General features: G+C 48.5%; 1 protein-coding gene across 1 annotated transcript; it reads right to left on the bottom strand.

The window, feature by feature from the left end:
• Positions 1–562: 562 nt before the first annotated feature.
• Positions 563–16,245, bottom strand: FAM240A (family with sequence similarity 240 member A). The gene is made up of 3 exons (XM_032868517.1): positions 16,222–16,245; positions 5,509–5,654; positions 563–1,305 (listed from the first exon to the last, which is right to left on the bottom strand). Exons 2-3 carry the CDS (start codon positions 5,649–5,651, stop codon positions 1,173–1,175), a joined length of 276 nt encoding a protein of 91 aa, XP_032724408.1. The 5' UTR covers positions 5,652–5,654; positions 16,222–16,245; the 3' UTR covers positions 563–1,172.
• Positions 16,246–17,022: the final 777 nt, after the last annotated feature.

Raw genomic sequence — 17,022 nt, 5'->3', positions numbered from 1 at the left:
ATAGTTTATTATTTGACTTGAATCCCACGTTGAATGAGACACCGTGGGTGGGAGGAAGGGCTCTGAGCCCTGTTTGCTGGGCCAGGGGAGCATGGGACCTGGGGAAAAACCCTTCTCGTCTTCTGGGGGGCTCCCATTGCCTTCTGGGCTCCCTGGGGATGTGGATGGAAGCATTGCCCTGCACACTGGGGCCCTTAGAGCACGAGATGGCCACACTTGCCGCTATCCAGAATTGCCCCTGCTTTGCTGTCTGTGCTTGTATAGCCTACAGCTTCCAGATACTTCACAACATGGTCCTCAGAGCCCTTATCTTGGCTAGAAACTGTTGCCAAGGCCCAATTTCAGTTCGTGCTTTGGGGAAGAGCAATCCTCTACTGGGGATCCGGGAGAAGGCTGGGGAGTGACCATGACATTTCAAAGTCTAGAACGTAGATGGCAAACACTTTGCTGGGATGGCCAGATACATGTGAGCTGAGCTGACAGAGAGCTGGCCAGTGCAAGCATGTGGGGATTTAAAATAAGCCATGAAACACAGAGCACGCACATCCGTGGTTCCCGGACAACCAAGCTTTATTAAAATTATCCTGATCCGATCGAACAGTTCCAGCAACCGTGCTTTGAGGGAACCAATTAAACTCCCATGAAGGAGCAATAACATTAGATCAGTTTCTTGGCAAAACCTTATTTTTATAGCTATTTACGATACAGCTACTTCTGCAGACGGGTACGTTTCCCTTCTCATAAAAGGAAAATAAGAGAAAGGATCATGGGAAACTGTTTCTAGGAGAGATGTGGAAAGACACTGGTGAGCAATGTTTAGAGTGCGACCATGAAGATCAGCTCCCAAACCGTCCCCCCTCACTGTCACCCCTGGCATGTGCTTAGAATTTAAAATATGTAGACTTTAAAATTAGGAGGTAATTAATTATGTGCAAATAAAGAATGCTGCATGGAGCTCTGGTATGAAATAATCTCGTCTTTAGGGATACTTGGGCTAATATCCTGGGCCCATGTGGAACGGGCTGACTTGGCTGATCATTCCCACCTTGGGCCTGGGGCGGGGTGGGGGGCATGAGCCGGTAGATCCGTCACAGGTCGGGGGGAGTGTGACATCCATCTGGCATAGCTCAGGGACTCAGGCACTTGCACTGACTTTTCCTGGTAGAACCACCTCAGTGCTTTGAATCCTCTTGTGTCAGCGAAGCAAGAAGCTCCCGGCCCATGTTTGCCTGCTTTTCGGTCTCATCTAGATTGTTCCGTAACCTTAGCTTTGCTTCCAGTCTCTGCCTCCATTCCTCTCTGAGCCTGAAAATAGAAACCAAACAGCAAGCAGAGCAACCATGTCCGTGGTGCTTGGTCTGGGGATGCCTTCCCCATCCTGACGGTGTATCTGTGTGTGTGTGTGTGTGTGTGTGTATGCGCGCGCGCGTGTGCATGCGTATTCAGGTTTTAAAAGGTATGCAGAGGACTTGAAATTTAAATATATGCATATTTTATATTTTATAGGTATATCTTTAGCTCTCACTTCTGCCCAGCCTCGTCTAGTCTTAATCCTTCAAACTTTTCCTTTGAGAGTGCAATGTCTTTCAAGTACAGGGAGAGGGGCGCCTGGCTGGTTCAGTGGGTAGAACACGCAACTTACTCTTGATCTTGGGGGTTGGGGGTTTGAGCCTCATGCTGGGTGTAGAGATTCCTTAAAAGTGAAGGAAAAAAAAAACACAGTACAGGGCGGGGGGAAACCTCTGTGCATCTAGAATTGTTTACTCAGCCAAGCTATCTTTCAAAAAAAAAAAAAGAGGTGAAATAAAGATGTCCTCAGCCATACAAAAACTGAAAGAATTAATCACCAGCAGCCTGTCCCTACAGGACAAGTTAAAGGAAATCCATCAAGCGGAGGGAGAATGACTCCAGGTAGAAATCGGAATCTGAAGGATGGAGGGAAGGGCCCCTGAGAAGGTGACTGTGTGGGTATGTTAGTCATTTTCCCTCACAACTTGATTCTCCCTAAAAGGTAATCGGTGTCTGAGAGCAAACCTGTTAATGATGCTGTGTGGGGTTTATGACAAATGTGGAAGCAGAGCCCTCCTTTGCACAAAGGCCAGGAGGTGAGCAGTGGGGGGTTGTGTGGCTAGAAGCCTCTCGTGCCCTACAGGGGACCATGTGGCACTAGAAGGCACACCGTGACAGAAACCCTAAAGCAACCCCTAAAATAACACCAGGAGATATTGTGGCAAAGCCGACAGAGGAGATGACATGAAATCACGACAAATAATTAACCCCAAAGAAGGCAGAAAAGGAAAGGACTGAAGAACAGATGAGAGAACAGGAGATAACAAGATGGCAGATTTAAACCCAATGGCACCAGGTAGCGTTAATGATGTGAGCCACTCGATTAAAATGCAGGATCATCAGGAGTGCCGGGTGGCTCAGTCATTAAGCATCTGCCTTTGGCTCAGGTCACGATCTCAGAGTGCTGGGATCGAGGCCCACATTGGGCTCCCAGCTCGGCAGGAAGCCTGCTTCTCCCTCTCCCACTCCTCCTGCTTGTGTTCCCTCTCTTGCTGTGTCTCTCTTTGTCAAATAATCAATTAAATAAATATTCCTTAAAAAAAAAAAAGGCAGGATCGTTAAATTGAATAAAAACCAATGTTGAAATAGATGTCGCCTGCAAGAAAATCACTTTTGATATGAAGATAGCAATAGGTTAAAATTAAAAGTGTTAGGAGTTAACTGGACACTTAGGGAGTTGGGTCCAGGGTCCCCAGCAAGAAAGCAAAAGAAGCTGGGACAGCTCAGACAAGACCATGCTAGCATCCTGTCCAGCAGCCTCTGTGGGAGTCACTTGCTAAACATCCTGAAATAAAACAACATTGGTCACTATCGCAAGGTGAGGCAGTTCATCTCCAGATGTCAGCCCCAAAGACTTGCAACACAGGAACAATGACCCCATGGGTAGACAGGTACATGAGCAAAGCCCTGACTGGCACAGCTTAGCGGCCAATCCACAGGGACCCACACTCAGGATGCTCAAGATAGTTCCTCCAAAGAGTTTTTTAACCCCATAGATTTGAATGCCCAAACGGCAACCCTCCTGGGTCCCCTCCCTCTCCGGGAGCTTTATACTATGGCTCAATAAACTTTGCTTTGCTGCCCACCACTCTTTGTCTGATCTACTACTTCATTCTTCCAGGGGGTGTGACTAAGAACCGTGGGCACTAAGGGAACAGAAATCCTGTAGCAAAGGATGGAAATAGATTCCATCTTAACCCCAATCAAAGAAAGCCAAGTAGTTGTAGTCAAGCCAGACAAGGTAGATTTCAAAGGCAAGAACATTACCAGAGAGAAAGGGTTTTTTTTTTTTTTTTTTTTTTTTTTTGCAATAAGGGGGTCAATTTTTCAAGAGAATATAACAATCCTAAGTGTTTGTAATAAAACAGAGCTTCAAAATACACGGAGTGAAATGAGACAGAGCTGTAAAGAGAAACAGACAAATCTGCAATTAAGGCTGAAGATTTCCATAACCATTTTCCAGTTGTCGAGAGAACAAGCAAGACATCAGTCAGGCCATGGAGCACTTGAACAACAATAGTGACCGCCCGCTCCCGTCTGATGGAGGGCGAGGACTCTCCAATAGCCCTTTCCTCTTAGTGTCTGTGGTAAAAGTAACAAGGAGAACCAAGGCACAGGGAAATCTGTCACCCTGGCGTTCTGCCTCCGCTGCCTTTAATCCTGAACTAAGTGGTTGAACTGAGGATGCAGGGGACCAGACCTTAGGCATGTGTTCCTGTCCCTGCCTGGCAACCACCTAATGAGCTGGGACGGTCTTTTCCACTTTGTGGAGGGACAAGGCGGATTAGTGGGTGAGAGCAGAGACCCTCCGGAGGGAGGTGCGTGGTTCAAATGGGAAGGGGAAAAGCAGAAATCTTATTTCCTGCAGTCTTGTGTTAAGTGCATGGGTGGGACACCGTGCACATATATTTTCATATTTTTAACGAACTGAGGTTTGTTTCAGAGCTGATTTGCTCTCCCCTCGGCATGCACCTCGATTTCTGCATCTTCTTCAAACAGCTCTCCTGCACCTGAGACCTTCTGCGTGTTCCCCGGGGCGGCGGGGGGGAGGGGAGGGACGCAAGGCTATGCGCGGTGGGGATGCACACCTATGCGCAGCGTGGGCAGCATGCTGAGTGGCCTGGCCTGGGGAAGGGAGACAGCAGGGACCACAGAAATGACTAACTGTCCATCCACCTCAGTTTCTTAGAGAATCCCTGGAGGATACTCCCTAACACGACCCTCCGGCAGCTAGGACAGCCTGCTTCTCCTCCTTGCCTGGGGTCAGGAATATAGCCAAGCAGGTCTCCACGTGTGGAAGAGGCTGGTTCCTGTCTAGGGCTCAGGAGGGAGTTTGGAAGGCAACTGTGAGTTTCAGTGGTGCGAACTGGTGCATATCATCAGCCCAGCAAGCATGCTCGGGTGGAGTCATAGCCCTGCTGTCAGGCCAGCACACAGCTGTCCCACCACCCCTGGTTGTGCCCTTTGCAAACAGACAGCAGCTGAGCCGTTCCATGAGGGCACAGAGGACCCAGAAGAGCTGGTCCCTCACTGGCTCCCTGAAGTGAAGGCAGTGTGTGAGGGTGGTGGGCTGCCCCTGTTCCCACAGCCACGGCAACCCCGGTTTGCCCAAGTTCGTTACTGCTCTACAGGGGGCAGACTGGCATGTGGCCGGCGCAGGGATGGGCATTAGAGGGGTGACAGCTCATGGGCCTCCCTCAGAGAACTCTGCGGGGCCTCCTGTGTCTTCACCCAAATGAGCACTAAGTATCGATCACTCTCTCCTTTGCTTGGCTGCTTTTCATGGACACATCTGCTAACCTGTTCCCCAAATTTAGTGCAAACCTTGTGCCCTAGAAACGTGGACAGAGAAGAGAGATTTTTCCATTTACAAAGATATGCATCAAAGTGTCCATTTGTTAATGTGCAAGAATGGTTAAAATTACTGCCCACAACCAGAGGTGATGGCAGGAACATATGCAAGGAAAATAGAAATAATTATGTCCTCTAAGACGCCAGTCTGGCATTCTTCCAGGGAAATCCGTTTTGTTCTTAAAAAAGAAAATAAACAAAGGTGGTGATGCGTTTGTGGTGGGGACATTGATGGTGGGGAGGTTGTGTGCGGGGTGTGGGATCTATGCGAATTCTACTTTCTACTTAATTTTGCTGTGTACCTAAAACTGCCCTAAAAAGTAAAGTCTATTTTTATTTTTTAAAAGATTTTATTTATTTATTTTAGAGCGAGAGCACCCACGTGCATGAATGGGGGGTAGGGGCAGAAGGAGAGGGAGAATCTTAAGCAGACTCCCACCAGGGGCTCCGTTCCATGACCCTGAGATCATGACCTGAGCTGACATCAAGAGGCGGATGCTTAATGGACTGAGCCACTCAGATGCCCCCAAAATAAAGTCTATTTTTAAAAACTAATTTGAAAAAAAAGTAGACAAAGGAGCCACATACTTTCTCAGGGCACTTCTTCCCAGGCGATATTCCTCGTATTCCCGGTAGTAGGTCTGCTTGCCAATCTCCCGCTCCCAGAAGCGCTTGAGCTCGTGACAGGTGTTCCCGCAGAAGACCTCCCGGCGGACGTACTGATTGTTCATCCCCTGGAAATGGAGATGTCAGTGGAACCTCCGTGGAACATGCTCCTGCAGACTCTGGAGGGCAGAGAGTCTGTGGACCCAGCCCTAGCCACGTATTGGAAGGGGAACCCTGGCCAGCCGCCGAGCCTCACCTGGGGGAGGACGTCACGGTTTCACCGCCTGTTGCCAAGATATAGTGATGTGAATGCCCACGCTCCGGGAAATACCTCTGACCTTTCTTCCTCCTCCCTTTCTCCCATTTGAGAAGCATAGGCCTTCTCAGCGTCCTACCAACAGGTGATGCTCGCCAGGCATAGGGTGCGTGGTCTGTTTCATTATCTCAGCATCCCCGCGAGTAGGCGTTCCTGTCCTCATGTTAGTGGTGAGATGTAAGAGGAGTTACAGGACCTGCCTGTGGTTCCGCGATGCAGAAGGCAGGCCACACACTTATGTTTGAATGTTTTCTTGAGCCCTTTGCGGAAGGGGTTTGTTACACAAAGTGATCCCCGTGTCTGACGCCCTGGGAGCAGGCAGATTTGGGGTGCACATGTGCATGCACGCGCTCTTGTATGGGGCTCTACCTGTTAGACACTCCAGAATGCTCGCCGTTCTACACGAAGAAACCCTGCCCAGCTCCCAGACCTCAGTGAGGCCAGCGGACAGGCCAGAAGCAGGAACTGGAAGGGCGAAGGGGGAATGGGGATGACCAGCGGGCTATTGGAAATGTCCAGGTAGAAGCAGTGACCAGGCAGTGGAGGCGAGGTTAATGGAAAGTGGGCAGGTTCAGGAGGCATCTTGGGCATGGCCAAGTCCACCCACCAGATGCAGGTGAAGGGGTGCCTGAGACTTGAATGCCTGTGCACAGATGGGAAACAAGGGAGGGGTCTTGAGCAGTGCTGGGCAGTTTGAACTGCCTGGGTGCTAACATTGTGTGTGTGTGTGGGGGGATACTGAGGGGACATCTGGACCCAGGGTCTGGCACTCAGCCTATGGGTCTAGACCATAGCTCGACGTAGAGATCAATGGGGATGCGGGGACAGGGTGGATGGAGAGGGCTTCAAGTCAGATATTGACTCTGGACCTGTTTGTCCATTCACTTGACACCTTCTGCTGGTAGATAAATTCTCCAGGCCTCAGTTTCTCAGCTTTAACATTTCTCTGAAGGGATGCATGGGCAGCTCAGTCTGTTAAGCATCTGCCTTGGGCTCAGGTCTTGATCCTGGGGTCCTGGGATCGAGCCCCGCATTGGGCTCCCTGCTCAGCGGAGTCTGCTTCTCCCTCTCCCTCTGCCTATTCCGTGGGCTGGTGCTCTTTCTCTCTCTCTCACTCTCAAATAAATCCATAAAATCTTTAGAAAAATTTCTCTGAAGATGAAATTTGATCATAAATTTGAAACTATTTAGCAATGTATAAATTTATGAATAAATATAACATGTCATTTGTAAACCTCAAATTGTACAGGGCATAATATTATAATTAACAGTGAGTAATAATAACCTCGCCCAGCTTTCTGTAGAGTTGAAATAATTCCACTTCTCTTTCCTGCTGGATCAGTGGCTGTTGACCTTGGCTGCCCACTGGAATCTCTCAGGGAGCTTTGTGAAAACCTGACACCTGGGCTTCATAGCAGCCTGCCATGTGGCCTGGGCATCCGGGTTTTTGAAAGTTCCCCGTGTAGCCAAGGTGAGAACTGCCATCTTGGATTGTGTCCTCTTGTGCAGTAGTCATGTCTGTGTCCAGTGTTGGTTCCAAGGTAGCTGAGGTGGTGAGGGCTGGGCATAGAGGCAGAGAGATGAGGTGGTGAGGACTGGGCATAGAGGCATAGAGATGTCACAGCCATCTTTGCAAAGTAGGTGCTGTTTTCCCATTTTGCAGGTAAGAAGACTGAGGCTTGGAGGTAGTAGTTTGACTTTTTCAAGTCATTCAGACAGTAAGTGGGGCAGCTGTCACACTCAGAGCCCAGGCTCCATCCCCTGCCCCCAACTGTTCCCCATGAAGGAGGTGAGTGATTTTCTTACCTCCTGGAAGGGCTCAGTGATCTCATATGTTCCTGGCAAAACTGGAGAGAGCTCACTGATGGCAGCCAGCCCCCCAGCGCAGAACAGAATTTTTTGGAAATGAGGATTTTTCCTGTTTTATTTCAATGTCTTGGGTGTGTCGCAGGGTTCAATAATTATCTGTTGAATTTAATAAATCCCCCCTTCTGCTGGGGGGATTTATTATCTCTCTCCGGAAGGGCTGGCCTGGGAGCGGTGGGGTCCCTTTGCAATGCTGCAGACATTGAGGGACAATTGTGTAGGGAAAGTGGGAGGGGCTGTCCCCTGTCACCTTGCCCGCCCACTGGGCCTGGAGGACCTGGCGGGTTGCTGTAGGGCTGTTTCTCTGGGGGTTGGGAGGTGGAGGGGTGGGGGAGGGCAAAGGAAAGAATTTTCTGATCCTGATCATTTTGAGTTTACCTTAAGCTTCTGGCATTCAGGAGGGAGTCACTTTGGGGAGGTAAATACTCTTTAGATTTTTTTGTCCCCCCGCCCCCAAATTTGGAAGTCTCATTTTACTCTGAAGGTTTTTTTCATTTATTTAGGAAAATAGAACCCCGAGCCTGAACATGGACTGTGTCCAATGTCGGGCACTTTACAACTCCTCGCCTGGATTCCCTAGCTGTGTTTGGGTCTGGGGGGTGCCAGAGCTACGGATGTAGGAGGCAGGTGAAGAGAATTGTTGAAAACAAGAGAGGCCTCCCACCAAGCGCATGAACACATCGAGGCTGGTTGGTGGCATGTGGGCAACAAGCTGTGGAAACCACTCACACTCCATCTGCTCCAGGCCCCTTTTGGGCTGAGTTCTGGGGCCCCAGGCCAGGAGAGTCACTAAGAGCAGAATCACAGACCCAGCGCCCAGGGCCAGGCGCACATCACAGGAGAGTGAGACACCTGTGCCCAGCAGGGAGCCTGTTCCCCCTCCACCGTGGAACATCAGAACACTTTCTCTTGGGCCCTGCTGGCCAGAGGAAAGAAGAGTTTGGGAAAAATTGGGCCCATTTGCAGCCATGAATGTAATGTACTCTACACCCTTCTTACAGATGCGGACCCACCCTGTGCCCCGGGGAAGGGCTGGCCTCCCAAACCGGCTGCAAAATCCCATTGGGCTTCCCAGCCCTCCTCAGAGCGCCCTACCCTCTCCAGCTCTCGCTCTGTCTCTCTCTGCTACAGAGAGACTCAGGGTCTGTCTGGGCCTCTCCCTTCCCCAAGCCACACCCTGTGCCTGGTTTGCTGCTCTTCTGTCATCCTGTCCTGGCAGCTCCTGGAATCGGATATTTCAAGAAATCTTGTCTTGCCTGTAGCAGCTGTGCAGACACGCCTGCCAGCCGGCTTAAGGTGGCGAGCTCCTGGCTCACTCTGGGGATACAGAGTCACGTCACGACAAGCAGGAGGGTAAGAGAGAGGAGCTTGGGCACCCTGCCGGGGTCACCCAGAGCTCTGGGATTCTTTTTAGTGTGTTCTGCACCTCAGTTTTGTCATCTGTGAAATGGGATTGTTATGAAAATTAAATCAGATCACGTTCATGAAAATGCCTAACACAAATGTGTGTCAAGCATCAGGCTCTGTTGCTGGATGCTGGTGAACCCAGTCCCGGCCCCTCCGATCTTCTCAGACTGTGGTCTGGCACAGGGACATCACTAGCCACAGCTAATAGACTGTAATTGCCAACCCTAAATTAAGTGTCACTTTTCCTTATTTGTACATAATATTGAATGTTTGGCTTCTTGAGTCTGTGGCTGAGGTTCATTAAGCTTTGTCTCTGGTCTGCTAGGCACTATTTAGGAACACTTAGATGACAAGGCCTAGGATTTTCAGATTTTAGGATTGGACAGTGTCCTATACAGCATCATACTCAGTGGAGAATTTGATAAAAGCTTCTTCTTCTTCTTCTTTTTCTTTCTTTCTTTTTTTTTTTTTTTGATAAAAGCTTCTGATTGGTGTCATTCTTTTTTTTTTTTCCAAGATTTATTTATTTCAGAGAGAGAGAGAGAGAGCACAAGTGGGAGGGGCAGAGGGAGGGGGAGAGAAAATCTCAAGCAGATGTTGCACTGAGCAGGGAGTCTGACTTGGCTCTTGATCCCATGACCCGTGAGATCAGGACCTGAGCTGAGACTGAGAATTGGACGCACAACAGACTGAGCCACCCAGGCGCCCCTGAGTGGTGTCTTTCTTCTGTCCGTTCGCCTCTGACACCTCAGAGATGAGCCTCACCACGCCCATTCATTGGGAGGTGCCCACATGTGGAAGAAGGAAGATGTGTGTTTTCCCACGGAGGTGCAAAGTTCCCAGTGGGGTAAAGACTGGAGCCTGTCTCCACTCCCATCTCCCCTGTGTTTGTTTACAACCTAACCAACTGTTTTGCTGGAAAATGCAGGCGGCACCATGGTAAAAACAAGCAAGATCTACTCTGAGAAAAAGTGCATTTTACTGTTCGACAAATTACTTCATCTTCTTACCAACCTCTTCCAGTCATTGTTCCCAGTATGACCAGAACTGGTAGCAGCTGCTGTCCCCAGTGGGGTAGCATCAAGGAAACAAAATTAATGACAACTTTTAGGAAAACACAGAAGTACAAGAAGAAAGAGGGAGTGTTAAAGATATCTGGGATTCCTAGGAGTGCCTGGATGGTTCAGTAGGTTAAGGGGCCAGCTCTTGGTTTTGGCCCAGGTCATGATATCAGGGTTGTGAAATCGAGCCCTATAACAAGCTCTGCGCTCAGTGAGGAGTCTGCCTGAGATTCTCTCTCTCCTTCTGCCCCTCCCCCCACATTCTCTCTCTCTCTAAAATAAATAAAATATTTAAAGATTTTATTTATTTATTTGACAGAAAGAGAGACAGAGAGTATGAGAGACAGCATGAGCAGGGGGAGAAGCAGAGGGAGAGGGAGACCCAGACTCCTCACTGAGCAGGGAGACCGATGCAGAACTTGATCCCAGGATGCTGAGATCATGACCTGAGCCGAAGGCAGGCAGTTAACCATCTGAGACATCCAGAAGCCCCTAAAATAAATAAAATTTTAAAAAAGATATATGGGACTTCTAAGCCCCCATTCCCCAAGGGCTGATATCAGGCTAATACAGACTTCCTTTCAGGTGACTTCAGGTGTAACAGGGAGTGAGCGGAGGGGACTCCTCAGACAGCACTACCTGTGACAGGAGCTGGGATTGGGGGGTGGGGCACAGGAGGAGTCACCTGACGTGTCTCAGGAGAAGGGACCTGCAGGATGAGTGGGTGCGCGCCCCCATGGGTAAGAAAGCAGAGACACTGCAGGGGCCTCTGATTTGAGGCCTGCAGAAGCAGAGGGGGTGACCTGGGGTGGGGGCGGAGGAGGGGACTGACTGCAAAGGGGTGCAGGGACTTTCTAAGGTCATGGAAATGTTTTATATCCTGTTTCGAGAGACGGTTTGCCAAAACGAATTAAACTATACATGGAAATTTGGTGAATTTTATTCACATAAGTGATATCTCCATAAAAGCAGAGAAGAATTGTCTTCTGTCTTCGGGCTAGAGAGAGAGTCATCCAAGTCCCCTCGTTCTAAGCCCTCAGGAGGCTCTGCCAGCCCCTCGGTGTGGGTTAACCCATTCCTCCACAGGTAACAGGTGTTTCTGTGAACCCTGCTGTTTTGGGTCCCTGGTTTCTAAAATGAAGACAATTACTCTACTTTGCAGAATCGTGACGAAGAAGATGTCAATAGTTGGAAAGCCCTTTGGAAACAAGGAGATTGTCCTTGATAAACAAATGGTTCTGTTCTCTCCATCTCTCTGACCAAGAACACCAGCCACTAGTGTCCTCCCATCGAGAGAATCAATAGCACAGCTTCCGTTCCATGGCCACCAACTGGGAAAAGCCATAACCTCCGTGACAACGAGGAACTCAACTTCACAAAAGCTATTAGTGCTTAAAGAGCACGGCAGCACAGACCACGTTCACAGCAGGTCACTTAGACAGACAGGGTTGAACTTTGACCATCTGTGAGGTTTCTGTGCTGCACAGAGCCAACTAACATTATTGAGTCCACAAACCAGAGGCACACTTGTCCCCTGTGAGCCCTGATGTCATGGAAACCATCTAATTTTCCAGCTCTTAGGCTACTCAGAGGATGAAACCCAAGTTGAGGAATGTGAGGGGTTTTTTGTTTGTTTGTTTTAAGGAATTTTGGCTTAGACTGATCATTCCTTGACTCTCAGCTGGAGTGGCTCATTATACACCAGCTGACCCCATGTGCCACCAGTCTTGCACATCCAACACCTCGTAAGAGTGGCCATTTTGTGATGATTTTTCACAGCATTCCAAAAAGCTTCATGGAGATCATGGCTTGAAATAGAACAGAGGGTTCCAGTTCCAGATAAATGGAGGAAGCATATGGCACCCTCCACCCCCTGTCTCTCCAAAGAAGGCAACTCCAAAGACTGGACCCAGGCACACGGCGGCTGATTGAGGACTCCAAAAAAGGAAACAGTCACGGGTGGGTTGGAGAAGACCAGAATTCCCATCACCACTGTGTGGTGTGCTGAGTTTCCCATTTTTACTCTGGCTCCCCAGTTCAGACCCAAAGCAGTAGGGGACCCAGAAGCGGCACCCAGCCAGAGAGAGCTCCATGTCCCCTGACTCAAGGGAGAAAGGAGAGTCATAATGTTCAGGGAACAAGGGAAATCACGTGCTTTTCCTTTTCCTACCGTCTCTGGTCTCTACGAAGTTCTGACTTTAGGGAGGCTCGGCAATGGAATTGAGCCCATGGCCGCAGCAGCCCAGCTGCACAGACACAAAATCCCCAGGGCAGCACAACTTGCTCCATAAGGAGGGGCTGTGGTCTTCCTCCCTCCACTGCTTTCCTTCTCTCAGTATCCCTGCACTTGACCCCAGATGGGAATGCAGCACCAGAAGCACTCAGCAGACCAGGAAACCAAAGCCCTGGTTTCTGGCCAAAGGACTGCAAAGGGGAGTTCAGGGAACCGGAAAAAACAGGGATAGATACCACGGAAGGGGCGGACCTTGGGAATGAGACCGCTAGAAGTTGCTAATGCCTAAGCTGGCCTCTGGGATGCACATGCATGGACCTGACCCAGACAGGGAACTAGCAGAGAGAAAATTGTCACAGATCTAGAAAAAATTGAATAGCATCACCAGCCAGCTAGATCTAAGTATAATTTATAAATCTCTCCACCCAATGATGGCAGAAGACAGATTCCTTTCTAGTGCACCTGAAGCACATCACGAAAAAAATTCCTAGAACTAATTCCTAGCAAGGGTGAAGGACATGAGAGCAATACATAAAAATTAGTGGAAGTTAGCAATGAACAACTGGAAACTGAGATTAAAAACACAACATCGTTTATGATAACTCCCCCCAGTGAAATACTGAGCTACCTACGTAGCACAACATACAAAATATGTTTGCCAAAAACTGCAAAATGCTGGGGTGCCTGGGTGGCTCAGTGGGTTAAAGCCTCTGCCTTGGCTCAGGTCACAATCCCAGGGTCCTGGGATCCAGGGATCGAGCCCCACCCCCCACCCCCCCACCCCGCCCCGCCCCGCCCCAGCATCAGGCTCTCTGCTCAGCAGGGAGCCTGCTTCCCTTCCTCTCTCTCTGTCTGCCTCTCTGCCTACTTGTGATCTCTGTCTGTCAAATAAATAAATAAATAAAATCTTTTTAAAAAACCCCTGCAAAATGCTGAGGAATGAAATAAAAGAAAAACTCAGTAAAGGGAGAGATGTGCTATGTTGATGGATTGGAAGACAACATGGCAGGGACACAAGTTCTCTTAAAAGTAAGGTGTAGATTTGTCACAACTCTAAAACCCGAATGTTTCATAGTTAAAGACAAACTGATTCTAAAACGTATGTGAACACACAGTGGGTCTAGAGTACTTGTACAGTTTTGAAAAAGAAGTTGAAGTGGAAGTTGAATCAGTTACCTGATTGTTTAAGACTTACTACAAAGCTATCATGTGGGGCTGGCAAAAGTCCTTGGAAAAACAGGATGCCAAAATATCAAAACCCAAAGAAACCACCTCTACCTGAGCCCCAGAACTTATTAACTCAAAGTAGATCACAGATCTAATACAAAAATCTAAAATGGTAAAACTTTTAGCAGAAAACAGACTTTTTTTGGGGGCTTGGGAGCAGGCAGAGTTTTCAGTTATGACATCAAAAGCACAATCCATAGAAGAAAAATGGACAAATTGGGTTTCATCAAAGTAAAAAATAAAAAAATAAAAATAAATTGTTCTGCAAAAGACACTGTGAAGGGAATGAAACAGAAGATACGAACTAAAAAAAACATTTTTACAAACCACAGAGATGATAAAGGGTTTGTATCCAGAATATGTAAAGAACTCTAGAAATTCAACAACATGAAAGCAAACAACCAATTGAAAGATGGGCAACGCCCTTTAACAGACACTGCATCAAAGAGGATGCGCAGATATCAGCTAAGGACATTGAAAGACATTGAACATCGTTAACCCCTAGGGAAATGCAAATTCAAACCAGGTAGTGATACCACAATACCCCTGTAAGAATGGCCCAGATAAAAATCACTGGCCTTGGGGCGCCTGGGTGGTTCAGTGGCTTAAGCCTCTGCCTTCCTCTCAGGTCATGATCCTGGGGTCCTGGAATCGAGCCCCACATCGGGCTCTCCGCTCAGCAGGGAGCCTGCTTCCTCCTCTCTCTCTCTGCCTACTTGTGATCTCTGTCTGTCAAATAACTAAATAAAAATCTTAAAAAAAAATCACTGGCCTTATCAAGTGCTGGAGAGGATGGGTGTGGAGCAACTGGAAGGCTCATACTCTGCTGCTGGAGATGCGGAATACAGATATTAACCCAGAAACCAGTTTGACACTTGCTTACGAAGTTAAACATACATAGCAATCCCACTCCCAGGTATTTTGCCTGGAGAAAGGCAACTCGTGTTCCAGCAGAAACCTGCGCACCTGTACACACTTCTATTTGTAACTGTGAAAAAGCAGAAACAGCGAAATAGCCCTTCAGGGAATGGATGGGTAAGAACTGGCAGACATCCACACAATGGAATTCTGTGGGGCAATAAAAAGGAACAAGCTATCGATACATTCAGTAACTTGGATGAATCTCAAAGGCATCGTGCTGAGTGGAAGAGAGCCAATCTCAGCAGACTATACATTCTCTATGATTCCATTTATAGGACATTCTTGGAGAGACAAAACTATAGTTGCCTGGGGTTAGTGGGAGAGAGTGAGGACAACCACAGAGGCTCGGCACGAGGGAACCGATGGAATTGTTCTGTGTCCCGATTGTGATGGTAGCTACACAGAACTGTACTTTTGATAAATTTCATAGAACCCAGCATGCGCGTGAGAGACCCTTTTTTTGCTGTATGTTCAGGTAAAAATACAAATTTTAAAATAGGACAGAATTGTCTTTAGTGAAACATACCTTGACTATTTGCTGATTGGATAAGATTCAGTCACTGATGATTTAAAGATTATTTGGGGCACCTGGGTGGCTCAGTTGTTAAGCTTCTGCCTTCAGCTCAGGTCACAATCCCAAGGTCCTTGGCTTGAGAGCCCTGTATCTGGGCTTCCTGCTAAGCGGGGAGCCTTCTTCTCCCTCTCACACTCCCCCTGCTTGTGTTCCCTTTCTCCCTCCCTCCCTTTCTCTCTCTGCCAAATAAATAAATAAAATCTTAATAAAAAGTAAAGATTATTTACTGTCCCCAAAACAAGCCTGAACCCTGATACTCAGTTGTCCCATGAGCCAGCATGGGCATCACCTAGAGATTATTGCAAGCATAGAATTTATCAAGACAGAATCTGAATCAAAAACTGCATTTTAGGGGCGCCTGGGTGGCTCAGTGGGTTAAAGCCTCTCCCTTCGGCTCAGGTCATGATCTCAGGGTCCTGGGATCAAGCCCCACATCGGGCTCTCTGCTCAGCAGGGAGCCTGCTTCCCCCTCTCTCTGCCTGCCTCTCTGCCTACTTGTGACCTCTCTCTCTATCAAATAAATAAATAAAATCTTTAAAACAAACAAACAAACAAACAAACAAACAAAAAACAACTGCATTTTAACCTAATCCCTAGATGATTCACATGCGTATTAAAGTTTAAGAAGCTCTGCTCTAGAATCCCAAAGCCGCGGATGGAGTCCTGGCTCTTGAACATCAGCCCTCTGAGAAGCCCTCCAGGTGGCTAAGCATCTCTGTTTAAACATTACCGGAAGGTATCGGTTCTGGGGTTGTGCATCTCTTCCTCAACAGGCACTGTTTTTCTTTCTAGTATTTCATCATATCAGAATCATGTTAAGTGAACCCTGGCACCGATTTCTGGCTTTCTTACGGAGGTTAGCTCATTTTGAAGATATCGTTTAAATATACATATATCAGATATGGAAAAGCCTCACTAAGATTTCTAAGTCATTCCCGAGCAGATGCGAAGTAGGGGGGCTCAGAGGGAAAGATGCATCCCAGGGACTGAAAAAGACAGGCTCTTACAAAGACTATGTCCATTTCACTCGGCCCGGCAAGGGCAAGATAAAACATCCATCCCAGGCACACTCAAGTTCAACACCCTGTACCTTGGAGATGAATCTGCTGTGGTCTTGAGCAGGTAGAAGGAGGGTGAGTATTGCAGCTCTGGGGGTTACAGAGGCTACGGCCTGGTCCTGAAACCTCCGGGTCCCAACCCTTTATATGCAGAGAGGAGGAGTTACAGAAAGGACTCAACCTTTCAAGGTTACATACTCCAGATTAGCAGCAGAGTCACGGAGGTCTCATTCTAGGGACACGGTGGCCTCCTTCCTGATGGAAAATAGCCCTTCTCCCCTGCTCCCCCTACCCACCCCAGGGCAGGCGAGCTTCTGTTCTGGCAGGCCCTGCAGGGACCATGACTTGGCTGGAAGCAGAGTGAGGGTTCAGAACATGTTCTGGATTATCCAGGAGCTCAGAGCTGCCGGGCATCAGGCAAAGCCGCCCCCCACCCTGCAGAGGGTAAAAGAACCTGGGATGGTGTGACAAGTCACATTCAGAGGTGGCTTTACAGGATGACTTAGAGAGGCGTGTTGTCCTTCAGAGCTGCTAATCTGCTGATGGAGCTTGGTGACGACCTGTTACGGTCTGTTTGGTTCCCCCCCAGGGAGAGCAGGAGCTGGCCACTGGTGACTGCCTCCGGGTAAAGGGCACCACACCGGACGGGCTTCTCAGTTGAAAAGGACCTTCACGCCATCTCAAGTGGTGTCCTTGCATGAAACATCTGTAATGGTCCCTGCCTGAGAACAGGGTCAGGTCATCATCCAACTCCGATAGGTCACTAAGAAGCACGCTTATAACTCAGTAACCCGAGTCACGGTGTCAAAACTCAGCCCTTTGCTGTGGATCTT

The sequence above is a fragment of the Lontra canadensis genome, unplaced genomic scaffold (genome assembly GCF_010015895.1).
Source record: "Lontra canadensis isolate GAN:19392208 unplaced genomic scaffold, GSC_riverotter_1.0 scaffold35, whole genome shotgun sequence".
Lineage (NCBI taxonomy): Eukaryota > Metazoa > Chordata > Mammalia > Carnivora > Mustelidae > Lontra > Lontra canadensis.
This window is presented reverse-complemented; position numbering and strand designations above follow the sequence as displayed.

What these genes read in the sequence shown, in the direction of transcription:
- FAM240A (XM_032868517.1), bottom strand. Translation starts at nt 5,651, where the DNA reads ATGAACAATCAGTACGTCCGCCGGGAGGTCTTCTGCGGGAACACCTGT. An exon ending in GGAAGAAGTGCCCTGAGAAA is followed by an intron (nt 1,306 to 5,508) that starts GTATGTGGCTCC and finishes TTCTATTTTCAG; the next exon opens with GCTCAGAGAGGAATGGAGGC.